The sequence below is a fragment of the Salvelinus fontinalis genome, chromosome 21 (genome assembly GCF_029448725.1).
Source record: "Salvelinus fontinalis isolate EN_2023a chromosome 21, ASM2944872v1, whole genome shotgun sequence".
Lineage (NCBI taxonomy): Eukaryota > Metazoa > Chordata > Actinopteri > Salmoniformes > Salmonidae > Salvelinus > Salvelinus fontinalis.
In genome coordinates this window covers 29339562-29353300 of record NC_074685.1, presented here as the reverse complement: position 1 = coordinate 29353300, position 13739 = coordinate 29339562, and the positions used below count along the sequence as shown (strand labels likewise).

Genomic DNA, 13739 nt, shown 5'->3' with positions numbered 1-13739 from the left:
CAATAATATGCATATCCTTGCTTCAGGTGCTGAGCTACAGGCAGTTAGATTTGGGGATGTTATTTTAGGTGAAAATTGAAAAAAGGGTCAGATCCTTAAGAGCTTGTAACAGGTCGAAATTGCAAATCCAATGACATGGTGATTTTTATTTTATTTTATTGATTTCATGTCAGTTGACAACTCAGCCAAATGTAAATAAAAACGAGATGTTGAAATGACTCTATGTAGGATATTACATTATAATAGCCAGTGTAAAGGACGTCACTCCGCTTGCTTAGCAAGTACCACTTCCTCCTGATTCATCTCACACGGAGGCTCAATCCCAAAACCACCTGACCGTCCTCCTGAAGCGTCTTACCAGTCGACGGCACACGAAAGGGGAGGAGACCGGTTAAAGAATCATTTTTAAGCCTTGAGATAATTCAGAAATGTCGTGTGTATGTGTGCCATTCAGAGGGGGAATGGGCAAGACAAAATATGTACAGTTGAAGTCTGAAGTTTACATACACCTTAGCCAAATACATTTAAACACAGTTTTTCACAATTCCTGACATTTTAATCCTGGTAAATATTCTCTGTCTTAGGTCAGTTAGGATCACCACTATTTTAAGAATGTGAAATGTCCGAATAATAGTAGAGAGAATGATTTATTTCAGCTTTTATTTCTTTCATCACGTGGTCAGAAGTTTACATACACTCAATTAGTCTTTGGTAGCATTGCCTTTAAATGGTTTAACTTGGGTCAAACGTGTCGGGTATCCTTCCACAAGCTTCCCACAATAAGTTGGGTGAATTTGGGCCCCTTCCTTCTGACAGAGCTGGTGTAACTGGGTCAGGTTTGTAGGCCTCCTTGCTCACACAAGCTTTTTCAGTTCTACCCACAAATCTTCTATGGGATTGAGGTCAGGGCTTTGTGATGGCCACTCCAGTAAGTTGACTTTGTTGTGCTTAAGCCGTTTTGCCACAACTTTGGAAGTATTCTTGGGGTCATTGTCCATTTGGAAGACGCATTTGCGACCAAGCTTTAACTTCCTGACTGATGTCTTGAGATGTTGCTTCAATATATCCACGTAATTTTCCCGCCTCATGAAGCAATCTATTTTGTGAAGTGCACCAGTCCCTGCTGCAGCAAACACCCCCACAACATGATGCTGCCACCTCTATGCTTCACGGCTGGGATGGTGTTCTTCGGCTTGCAAGCATCCCCTTTTGTCTCCAAACATAACAATGGTCATTATGGCCAAACAGTTCTATTTTTGTTTCATCAGACCAGAGGACATTTCTCCAAAAAGTACCATCTTTGTCCCCCATGTGCAGTTGCAAACCGTAGTCTGCCTTTTTTATGGCGGTTTTGTAGCAGTGGCTTCTTCCTTGCTGAGCGGCCATTCAGTTTGTCAACATAGGACTTGTTTTACTGTGGATATAGATACTTTTGTACCTGTTTCCTCCAGCATCTTCACAAGGTCCTTTGCTGTTGTTCTGGGATTGATTTGCACTTTTCGCACCAAGTACGTTCATCTCTAGGAGAACGAACGCATCTCCTTCCTGAGCAGTATGACGGCTGCGTGGTCCCATGGTGTTTATACTTGCGTACTATTGTTTGTACAGATGAACGTGGTACCTTCAGGTGTTTGGAAATTGCTCCCAAGGATGAACCAGACTTGTGGAGGTCTACAATTTTTTTCTGAGGTCTTGGCTGATTTCTTTTGATTTTCACATGATGTCAAGCAAAGAGGCACTTTGTTTGAAGGTAGGCCTTGAAATACATCCACAGGTACACCTCCAATTGACTCAAATTATGTTAATTAGCCTTTCTGAAGCTTCTAAAGCCATGACATCATTTTCTGGAATTTTCCAAGCTGTTTAAAGGCACAGTCAACTTAGTGTACGTAAACTTCTGACCCACTGGAATTGTGATACAGTGAATTATAAGTGAAATAATCTGTCTGTAAACAATTGTTGGAAAAATTACTTGTCATGCACAAAGTAGATGTCCTCACCGACTTGCCAAAACTATAGTTTGTTAACAAGAAATTTGTGGAGTGGTTGAAAAATGAGTTAATGCATGTAAACTTCTGACTTCAACTGTAGATATGTATAGGGGTAAGGTGATTAGGCATCAGGATATATGATAAACAGAGTAGCAGTAGTTTAAATTATGGTTGTATGTATGTGTAGAGTCAGTATAAATGTGACTGCATGTTATGTGTGTGTTGGAGTTTGTGTGCATAGACTGAGTTGACCCTTGTATATTTTTTTGTCTCTGTGTAGCCATTCTGTTAGCTATTTAGCACTCTTATGGCTTGGGTATAGAAACTGTTCAGGAGCCTTTTGGTGTCAGACTTGATGCACCGGTACTGCTTTCTGTGCGAAAGCAGAGAGAACAGTCTATGGCTTGGGTGGCTGGTCTTTCACACCTCCTGATATAGAGGTCCTGGATGGCAGGGAGCTCGGCTCCAGTGATGTGCTGTGTTGTCGGCACCAACCTCTGTAGCACCATGCGACCAAGGGTGGTGCTGTTGCCATACCAAGCAATGATGCAGCCAGTTAAATGCCTAGTACAATAAAGGTTAAATAACAAAAAAAATTAAAAAGTCAAGATGCTCTCAATGGTGCAGCTGTAGAACCTTTTGAGGATTTGAGGGCCCATGCCAAACCTTTTCAACCTCCTGAGTGGGAAGAAGCGCTGTCACGCCTTCACAACTTTACGTGTGTGAGTGGACCATTTTTAAGTCCTTGGTGATTTAGACACCGAGGAACTTGTAGCTCTTGGCCCGCTCCCCTACAGCCCCGTCGATGTGTAAGGGGCGTGCTCGCGGCCCCCCGTTTCCTGTATTCCACGATCAGCTCCTTGGTCTCACTGACGTTGCGGGATAGGCTGTTGTCCCGGCACCACATTGTCGTGTCGTTAGCAAACTTGATGATGGTGTTGAAGTCGTGTGGGTCCACGCAGTCATGGGTGAACAGGGAGTATAGGAGGGGACTAAGCACACATCCCTGTGGGGCCCCCGTGTTGAGGGTCAGCGTGGCGTAGGTGATGTTGCCGACCCTCACCACCTGGGGTTGGCTCGTCAGGAAGTCCAGGATCCAGTTGCAGAGGGAGTTGTTCAGTCCCAAAGTCCTAAGGTTGAAGGGAACAATGGTGTTGTATGCTGAGTCAATGAACAGCATTCTCACATAACTTTACAACTACTTTGCAAGGTTAGGGGAAGGGGAAGCTAACATGCTAAGTAGTTGCAAAGTAGCTAAAAAGTAGTTGCAAAGTTACTAATTAGCTTAACACTTTTGGCTCAAATCCCGTTAACGGGATCGAGTTGACAACAGAAAGTGAAACTGCAGGGCGCCAAATTCAAACAGAAATCTCAAAATTAAAATTCCTCAAACATACCAGTATTATACACCATTTTAAAGATAAACTTGTTGTTAATCCCACCACCGTGTGCGATTTCAAAAAGGCTTTACGACCAAAGCATATAATGCGATTTATGTTAGGTCAGTACCTAGTCACAAAAAACAGCCATTTTTCCAGCCGAAGAGAAGAGTCACAAAAAGCAGAAATGGAGATAAGATTAATCACTAACCTTTGATGATCTTCATCAGATGGCACTCATAGGACTTCAAGTTAGACAATTCATGTATGTTTTGTTCGATAAAGTTCATATTTATATCAAAAATCTGTTTACATTGGCGCGTTATGTTCAGTAATGTTTTGCTTCCAAAACATCCAGTGATTTTGCAGAGAGCCACATCAATTTACAGAAATACTCATCATAAATGTTGATGAAAATACAAGTGTTATGCATGGAATTAAAGATATACTTCTCCTTAATGCAACCATGTCAGATTTCAAAAAAGCTTTACAGCAAAACACACCATGGAATAAGCTGAGTACAGCTCTCAGAGACCAAAACAAGCCATACAGATACCCGCCATGTTGTGGAGTCAACAGAAGTCAGAAATAGCATTATAAATATTAACTTACCTTTGATGATCTTCATCGGAATGCACTCCCAGGAATCCCAGTTCCACAATAAATGTTAGTTTTGTTCGATAAAGTCCATAATTTGTCCAAATACCTCCTTTTTGTTTGTGCGTTTAGTACAGTAATCCAAAAGCGCAGGCACTAGGTCCAGACAAAGGCAAAAAAGTTATATTACAGTTCGTAGAAACATGTCAAACGATGTATAGAATCAATCTTCAATAATGTTTCAACCGGACAATTCCTTTGTCTTTAGAAAGGCCTGACTGAGGTCATGGCATTCTGCCAGACACCTGGTTCAAACAGCTCTTATTCTCTCCCCCTTCACAGTAGAAGCCTGAAACAACGTTCTAAAGACTGTCGACATCTAGTGGAAGCCTTAGAAAGTGCAATATGACCCCATAGACACTGTATATTGGATAGGCAAAGACTTGAAAACCTACAAACCTCAGATTTTCCACCTTCTGGTTGGATCTTTTCTCAGGTTTTTGCCTGCCATATGAGTTCTGTTATACTCAGACATCATTCAAACAGTTTTAGAAACTTCAGAGTGTTTTCTATCCAAATCTACTAATTATATGCATATTCTAGCTTTTGGGCCTGAGTAGCAAGCAGTTTACTCTGGGCACCTTTTCATCGAAGTTACTCAATACTGCCCCTTAGTCCCAAAGAAGTTAAATGCTAAAGTTGTCCATGATGGGATTCGAACAAGCAACCTTTGGTTTGCAAGATGTTCGCGTTATACACTCGACCAGCCACCTTACTTTCATTTTTGCCTTACATATCCACATATCCCAGAGAGGTTAACGTCCCACTTGGCCAAAAGCCAGTAAAAATGCAGAGCGCCAAATTCAAATAAATTACTAAAAAAATCCAACTTTCATGAAATCACACATGAAAGACACCAAATTAAAGCTACACTTGTTGTGAATCCAGCCAACATGTCTGATTTCAAAAAGGATTTACGGCGAAAGCACACCAAACGATTACGTTAGGTCAGTACATAGCCACAGAAAAACACAGCCATTTTTCCATCCAAAGAGAGGAGTAACAAAAAGCAGAAATAGAGATAAAATTAATCACTAACCTTAGATCTTCATCCGATGATACTCATAGGACTTCATGTTACACAATACATGTATGTTTTGTTGGTAAAGTTCATATTTCTATCCAAAAATCTGACTTTAGGCGGGACGCTACTGTCTCACTTGGCCAAAAGCCAGAGAAAATGCAGAGTGCCTTATTCAAATAAATTACTATAAAAATCAAACTTTCATTAAATCACACATGAAAGATACCAAATTAAAGCTACACTGGTTGTGAATCCAGCCAACATGTCAGAATTCAAGTAGGCTTTTCGGCGAAAGCAAACAATGCTATTATCTGAGTTAGCACCATTGTAAACAAAGAGAGATAAGCATATTTCAACCCTGCATGCGCGACACAACGCAGAAATAAAAATATAATTCATGCCTTTGATGAGCTTCTGTTGTTGGCACTCCAATATGTCACATAAACATCACAAATGGTCCTTTTGTTCGATTAATTCCGTCGATATATATCCAAAATGTCCATTTATTTGGCGCGTTTGATCCAGAAAAACACCGGTTCCAACTCGTGAAACATGACTACAAAATATCTCAAAAGTTACCTGTAAACTTTGCCAAAACATTTCAAACTACTTTTGTAATACAACTTTAGCTATTGTTTAACAAAAATAATCGATAAAATTGAAGACGGGATGATCTGTGTTCAATACAGTATTAAAACAATCTGTAGCATGCTTTCTGGTCACGCGCCTCTATCTAACAGTACACAACAAGTGACCCTGATTCAAAATGGCCGTACTTCATTACACAAAGGAAAAACCCTTAACTAATTTCTAAAGACTGTTGACATCCAGTGGAAGTGGTAGGAACTGCAAGAAGGTCAATTAGAAATCTGTATTCCCAAAGAAAATCCATTGAAAAGAGAGTGACCTCAAAAAAAAAAAAGAATCTGAATGGTTTGTCCTCAGGGTTTCGCCTGCTAAATAAGTTCTGTTATACTCACAGACATGATTCAAAAAGTTTTAGAAACTTCTGAGTATTTTCTATCCAAATCTACTAACAATATGCATATCTTATCTTCAGGGGATGAGTAGCTGGCAGTTGAATTTGGGTATGCTTTTGATCCAAACGTGAAAATGCTGCCCCCTATCCTAGAGAAGTTAAGCGACCGGTCTTATGTAACCATACCAATTGTAACATATACTAATTTCAGTGTCCCGGATTTACATTTACTATGGTACGTCTAGTCCGAGACCAGGCTGCTAAGACGTCTGTCCTCAAAACAGTTTATGGACTTAGGCTCATGTATAACGCATTTAATGAACTTGCCCTGTTAGTGTAGCCTATGTCTTGCAAGATCACACAGGCCTAATGATTTAATTAGTATTTACATAACAGACCCAAATATAATAGCGTAGTAGTAGGCCTATATTACAGTTACACCAAAAACACTACCTCAGTCATTTTTTTATGACTTTTAGGGTTCTCGCTGAAGTCACTGGTTTTTTTTCCTCATGCGCCCAAAACTCAACTGAGCACGCAACTCGGCAGGATGTATAGTCTATGCTTAGATTGAAACAAAATACAAGAAAGGCTAATTGTTGAGGCCATCTGCTGTAATTCACTTACAGAACAGTAGTTCAAGAAGATCTAAATGTATATTCCCATGAAACTGATTGAGATCAAATGATTGGCATGGAGTTTGGACATTTCACCGGTAAAACTTGAATAATTAACATTCATGATTGCCTATTTTGGTGTTTGAGGGTATTTAAAAATAGAAACATTTGGCCTTCCGAGTGGCGCAGTGGTCTAAGACACTGCATCACAGTGCTAGCTGTGCCATTAGAAATCCTGTTTCAAGTCCAGGCTCTGTCGCAGCCGGCTGTGACCGGGAGACCCATGGGCCCAGCATTGTCCAGTTTAGGGGAGGGTTTGGCCGGCAGGGATGTTCTTGTCCCATCGCGCACTAGAGACTCCTGTGGCGGGCTGGGCACAATGCATGCTGACACGGTCACCAGGTGTACGGTGGTTCCCCCAGCACATTAGTGCGTCTGGCTTCCGGGTTAAGCAGGCATTGTATCAAGAAGCAGTGCGGCTTGGCTGGGTTATTTCGGAGGACACACGGCTCTCGACCTTCGCCTCTCCCAAGTCCGTACGGGAGTTGCAGCGATGGGACAAGACTGTAACTACCAATTGGGGAGAAAAAGAAAATGGGAATAATTTATTGAGACAATATGTGTGGGCATAGGCAGATGTTGCAATTGGAGGATGCATTATTCTATAATGCATCTGTTACAAACTTTGAGAAATGATGTCACAAAAAAAAAAATGCATTTCCGCACCTAAAAGAATGGCACTACACCCCTCTGTATGTGTACTGAATATTCAGACCCCATTGTGTCTAAGAAAAAAGGTGCTATCTAGAACCTAAAAGGCTTATTTGGCTGTCCCCAAAGGAGAACCCTTTGATGAACCTTATTCGGTTCCTTTCCACAGAGGGTTCTACATGGAACCGAAAAGGGTTATCCTATGGGAACAGCCAAAGAACCCTTTTGGAACCCTTTTTTCTAATAGTGTATGTTGGGAAAAGTGTTAATATGCACAGCAGGGGCTCTTTTTGATAATATTATCATAATAATCTTATGCAATTAACGTACCAGGATATATTTGAAATCAATCCCCCAGGCACCTCATGCAAATGTCCTGTGCTGCTGTTTCAATTTATCCAACAAGTTATTTGATGCACAGTTGGTTTTAATCAAACATTAGTACAATAAAATCCCATTCTAGCTACATGTAGGCGGGCACACACTAACACGCACGCACACTTACACACAAACACAGTCACAACAATCCCTCCCACCAAATGGTCCCTGTAAAGAATTGCCACAGATTACTTGATCTATTCTACAACATTCTTTGTCTTGTCGATGACGCACCTTAAGCTCACTGTGAATAACACTGGGCTTTGCCTATCGTGTTGGGATCTGAGACATACGAGCTCTAACAGAGTTCTCACAAAGCTGTCAGAGCTTAGAGTTCACAAACCTCTCTGAGTCTCTGTGCCCATATCATAGGCTCAAAGACTTTTTAGAATGGAGATTTAGGTAACATTGCACCCATCCAATGCCCTCCATTTATAAGTGTCTGAAAGCTAGACCTTTCTTGTGCATTGAATGTTTCTCTATGTAAGGGTTTGTGCATAGTTCAAACATTGCTTAATAGGGAAAGGGGGATACTTTGTCAGTTGCACAACTTGAGTGCATTAAACCAAAATATGTCTTCCAAAAATAACCCAAACCCCTGAATCAGAGGTGTGGGGGGTTGTCTTAATCAACGTCATCAGTGCCCAGGGAGCAGTTGTTTGGGGTTAACTGCCTTGCTCATGGGGTAGAACGGAAGATTTTCCACCTTGCCGGCTTGGGGATTCAAACCAGTGACTTTTCAGTTACTGGCCCAACGCTATAGACATTATAGATAATGCATGGCATATAGTATCCTTGGAGAAGTCTATGGAAAAATATAAATGGCACTGACTGATTGTACCACCTCCATTCCCTCCCTTTCCTTCTAGGTCAAAGACACAGTGGTCAAAGGTCCCTACTCCCAGCTGACCCAGGAAGAGCTGATCTCCCTGGTGGTGAAGCAGCAGGAGCAGCTCTCCAAAAGGGACGATAAGATCAAGGAGCTGGAGCAGTACATTGACAACCTGCTGGTGCGCATCATCGAGGAGCAACCCAGTATCCTGATGACCATGAACTCACTCAAATGAGTGTTCCTAATCATTCAGAGCAGGCCCTTCCTAAAATATGGATCTTCCTCAATGCACATGTATTGGGCTGGTTGAATATTTCCCTCTTTCCTCCCAAATAACTTTGAATTCACCCGACACCCATGTATACCATACCAAGCACTGGCTTTCTGTTCCTACTGAACAGATGCGCTTTTGTTCATTACATTTTGATTGTTGAATATTTAATTGTTCATTACATTTTGACTAAAGGATTTCTTAACTTTATGGGCGTGTAAAGACAGTATAAGAACACAAACAAAGCACAAGTCCATATAGGCCTGTGGGAAGTTGCCTTACGTTTTTGACAGTTCGATTTTTCTTAGTATTAATGTTTTGATTTTCTTGCGACGAGTATGATATGAAGGTTAAATCAAGCGCAATGACACTGAAGAATGAATTGAATAATAAATAATGAAAGCTCCAACAGAACAGTGGAGTTTGCTTATTTGTTAACACTTTATGTAAAGCAGACAGACTGGTATAAGGTGTCAAACATGCTTATGACAAGTATTACAATGAATTCTAATGAGTAATACCTGTCGGTAAAGTGTTTGTATTGCTTGTCTGAGGTACAGATATTATTCCCTGATACTGTATAACTCCTATAAATGTTGTACATAGATGTCCTTTTCCTATTGTCAAATTCATGTTGAATCACTTTGAGGAGGAAAGAATTGATAAATTGCTAGTCTAAGAGGTAAACATGGATTGATAATTATTACAATTTAGACTACAGATAAGCAAGGTTTACTGGGAAGTGTGGACTATGCAATGAATCGAGAGTGCATTCATCAAAAGGCAATCTCACTGACAGGTGCACCCCTGGAAACAAATTGCAAGGGTGTAACCTATAAATACCGTTCAAAGTGTCATTTCCTTGTGAAGAAAGCTATTGAAATTCAGAGACTGTTTTCTTAAACCAGCTACCACTGTCCATAGGTAAATACAGTAGCAAGATGTGTCAGAGTATGTTGGTCTGCCTTTGGTCATACAAATTATTACTGTATAGTTGGGTGAAAGTTAATCTCGGACACCCAGAACTAAAATCTCATGTATCCCACGTAATTGGGTCAAACGCTCAATTACATCTGTCCACGAGAGATTAGGTGAAAGTCAGAACGTCTATATTCGGTCCATGTAAAGCCTATTTTGCAATGATAAAATAAAGACTCATTTTCAAAAAATCATGTAATTTATTTAGCCTCCGGTTGACAAACACACACACCACTTTCTCTCTTTGTCTCTCACTCGCGCACACTTTCTATCGCTCTCTCATCTGTAAAGTGTGTATTAATACCTTGTGATAAACCTTTAAATAAAGCTTGACGCATCGATTTCACGCGATGAACGTAACGTATGGATATAATGCGCTGTTCCAATAGAAGTAGAGCGTTGCAGTAGCTTTCAATAGCGGAACGAAAGTAAGGGTGTCTTGTTTCTACACGGATTATAAAGGCTGAGCTCACATTAAGAACTCGAAACGTTCATTGGTCGTTCACAGCACATGAATGGTATTGTGGTAGGTTTTGGCTGACTCACAAGTTTATGATTTGCTAGCTAACGTTAACCAACATACATCAAACTGAAGATGGCTACTGTCGGTCTGAAGTGTCCGGAGTGTGGCTCGCTCGACATAGTGGACGACGAACATTATTCACAACCACAACTTGTATGTGCAGATTGTGGCGCTGTGGTATCCGAAGGTCTACTCACCACTACCCGAAGTGAAGAGACACAGGGCACAGGTAGCTAGTTATCTAACTAACTGGTTTATCTGTCACCTTAGCACAATTATTTATGCAGCTGCCTGTAAGAATGTGCTTTCCTACTGAGTGTTGGTCATGCATTCTTCTGTAAGGCTATTCCACATGCCTGCTGTCTATATTGTGACTGTGATTTAATTGAACACTTTGTTTGTATTTCCTTGTCTGCTTGTTTTGGTCCTGTAGATGTAAGATACACTAATAGCACAGAAGTGGACAAGAAGCCATGCCGTAATCTAATCAATGGTAGGAACTGCACCGTTTCCCTCTAGAACCACTGACTACCTGTTTCTGACACAATGTGAGGGTTGAATATCACAAATTGCTGTGTATTTTAATCATATGTGGCTGGCAATACTGTATCACTTCCTCCAAACAGGCATACACCGGGTGCGTGCTCTCTGTCGTATTCTCAGGCTCACTTTCCTCATGGAGGAGACTGCAGAGACCCATTTTAAGCAGGCCTATGAGCACCCTAACTTCATCAGGGTCAGCCTGCAGAAGAAAGAGGTTCTGGCAGGATGCTGCGTGCTGGCGACCTGCAGGCAGCACAGCTGGCCCATCGCCATGGGAACCATTTGTTGTCTCCTGGAGGCGAACCCCAGGCTGATAGGTGTGGTCTACCAGGAGATGGTGAAGATTCTGAAGATAGAGGCTCCCCCCACCAGTATCATTGACCTACTGGAGACACACTGTCAGGCGTACGTCAATCACCTCAACTATAAACATTAGCCTTGATTGCCTGATGATAAATAAATTGCCTGACTGAGCACATGTTGTTATTAGGTAGACATTTGATGCTTATTGAGAAACTGTATTTTCTCTCCTTTCTCTGTAAGATACAAACTAAGCCCTCAACATGTCCATGAAGAGTTGTCAGAGTCCTCCAAGGATTTGACAAAGCGAGCTGCTGTCCTGTTGGAGCTGGCTGCAGATGCCTGGCTAGTGACTGGCCGCCAGCCCATCCCCATCCTCACGGCCTCCATCTTCCTGGCTTGGCAGTCCCTGAAACCCACCCAGGCCCGGCTCAAATACACACTGGCCAGGTTCTGCCAGATGGCCAAAGTGACCAAGTCCTCCATAGCGCCGAAGCGGGTGACTGAGCTGAAGGAGGTGCTGTGTAAGCTGGGCCAGGAGCTGCCCTGGCTGAGGGGGGATGAGGTGACACCCCAGACTGTGATCCAGATGGTGGATGACATCCTGAACCATAGACTCACGCTACTGAGGAGGGCCCTGAGCAGTCACGAGGAAGCCCTGGCCTCTGAATCCGTACTCCCACCAAGCTTAGAGAACTCCCTACCTGGATCCCACACCAACACACCCTGCCTGGAGGGTGCAGCTTCATCCCAGACCCCAGGGCAGACCCCTAAAGAACCCTTTGTGGGAGAACCAGACACAGGGAGCATCCAGCAACAAGGAGATGTTGACCTGACATACACTGTTGTAATGGAGGGGTTGCCACATACGGGGCCTGGCACAGACTCCCAGCACAGCCAGCCCTCAGCACCAAACTCTGGCAAGAGGAGTTTGTTTGAACCCCCTTCTGTGAGGTACGCTAAGATAAGGAGGGTGCAGGTCCCGGTGGTGGAGGTGACTGGTGATGAGGAGATCTCAGACAGTGAGATTGACAGTTACATCCGTACTCCTCAGGAGATCAGAGACTATGTTGAGGCTAAAGAGGCATTAGCTTCCTCTGATGATGAGTTCTGACAGGAAGGGATCACATTGTAACCAGGTGACTTAGCTATACTGCGCTGTCTGATCTGTAATGCATTATAATGCAACTATTTGGCTGACTATTTTGTATGAATATTGAATAATCTCTTGTACCCTTCAGGTCATAAGGCAACACATTAAATCTACTTATTTCAAAACACTCACCAGTAGTGTTTAGGACTATATTAATTTTAATGGTGATTGTATCCTTTATGCGTTAGTTTAATTGAAAAATTCTTCTTTGGCTGATCAATTTTATTGCATTGAAGGTGTGTGTGCATCCAAATATTTTACTAAATGGTCTGTACTTCAAACTGGAAAACAAGCCCATATACTGTACTTGAAGTGTCCCAATAGACTCCTTGGATTTGTGGTTCTTTGCAAATTATCTATTTGACTAATTACAGTGGCCTAAACCCAGTTCATCATCTCAGGCTGGCTGTCAGTGATTTTAGAGCACATTCGCCTAATTAGTGTCAATGTTGTCACAGCACAGCCTGTAGTCTAAAATAGTTTTTTCAAACAGTCAGCACTGTTGGTTATTAGGTTGTCTACAGCTGTCAGCCTAAAATATTTATTAGTTTTTACAGAAGTTAGGCATTAGTCATCTAGATTTGAACTTTCTGAAGCCATGTTCTCTAGTGTTTTTTTTACTGATGTTGTGGTGAGATGATTGTTACCATAGCAACCACATGTGGGATTTGTGGACAGTCACTGTTTTCTTGTCACACAGTATACATATTTTTTTAACTTAGATTAGTGCATTCTAGTTATTGTCTACCTGCAGTCTTGCCTCTTCATTTACTCCTCTTGTCAGTCCATTCATATCCCACTGGGCACACACTGGTTGAATCAATGTTGTTTCTACGTCATTTCAATGAAATGGCGTTGAACCAATGTAGAATAGATGTTGAATTGATAAAATGTAACTTCGGTGCCCCAAAAGGCTAGGGCCAGTTCTGACTATGTGGGTATGGAGACCCGCTAGCCACTACAGCCCCTCCATGATGAGTTCAGATGTGTTGTTGCCCCCACCCCCATCAAAGTTGCCCATACCTTATCCAAACATTTCATGCAAATGAATTACTTGACGCATGGGAAAAAAAGTCACGACCGGGCTGATGGAAACAGGAAATGATCAGTGGCGTAAAGTACTTATAAGTCTAAATACTTTAAAGCAGTACTTAAGTAAGTTTTTGGGGTATCTGTACTTTACTATTTATATTTCTGACAACTTTTACTTCACTACATTCCTAAAGTAAATAATGTACTTTTTACTCCATTTTCCATGACACCCAAAAGTACTCATAACATTTTCAATGCTTAGCAGGACAGGAAAATGGTCCAATTCACACACTTATCACAGGAAGGCAAACTAGTCACCTTTTCGGCGAAATTTGCCGTTTTGAATCCAAAATAGGTGACCTACGTGATTT

The 13739-nt window shown here is 41.8% G+C and overlaps 2 protein-coding genes across 3 annotated transcripts in view; both read left to right on the top strand.

Annotated features, from left to right (window-relative positions):
• The window catches only part of LOC129818582 (rab11 family-interacting protein 1-like), a 30754-nt gene extending 21308 nt beyond the window's left edge, over window positions 1-9446 (top strand). The window contains exon 6 of the mRNA XM_055874622.1: window positions 8606-9446. Within this exon, the coding sequence (XP_055730597.1) occupies window positions 8606-8803 (198 nt within the window). The 3' untranslated portion in view covers window positions 8804-9446. The remainder of the gene's footprint in view (window positions 1-8605) is intronic.
• Window positions 9447-10268: 822 nt separating this feature from the next.
• brf2 (BRF2 RNA polymerase III transcription initiation factor subunit) lies at window positions 10269-12467 on the top strand. 2 transcript variants are annotated; one of them, XM_055874628.1, is made up of 4 exons: window positions 10269-10569; window positions 10774-10833; window positions 10967-11288; window positions 11427-12467. In XM_055874628.1, the coding sequence occupies exons 1-4, from the start codon at window positions 10413-10415 to the stop codon at window positions 12295-12297; spliced, it is 1410 nt and encodes a 469-aa protein (XP_055730603.1). In that variant the 5' UTR covers window positions 10269-10412; the 3' UTR covers window positions 12298-12467. The 2 variants fall into 2 exon arrangements, with proteins under 2 accessions (XP_055730603.1, XP_055730604.1); XM_055874629.1 differs by having other exon boundaries at window positions 10552-10569; window positions 11004-11288.
• Window positions 12468-13739: the final 1272 nt, after the last annotated feature.

Coding starts and splice junctions, on each gene's coding strand:
- brf2 (XM_055874628.1), top strand. CDS start 10,413: ATGGCTACTGTCGGTCTGAAGTGTCCGGAGTGTGGCTCGCTCGACATA. Junction 10,570..10,773: donor TGAAGAGACACAGGGCACAG/GTAGCTAGTTAT, acceptor TTGGTCCTGTAG/ATGTAAGATACACTAATAGC. Junction 11,289..11,426: donor CTGGAGACACACTGTCAGGC/GTACGTCAATCA, acceptor TTTCTCTGTAAG/ATACAAACTAAGCCCTCAAC.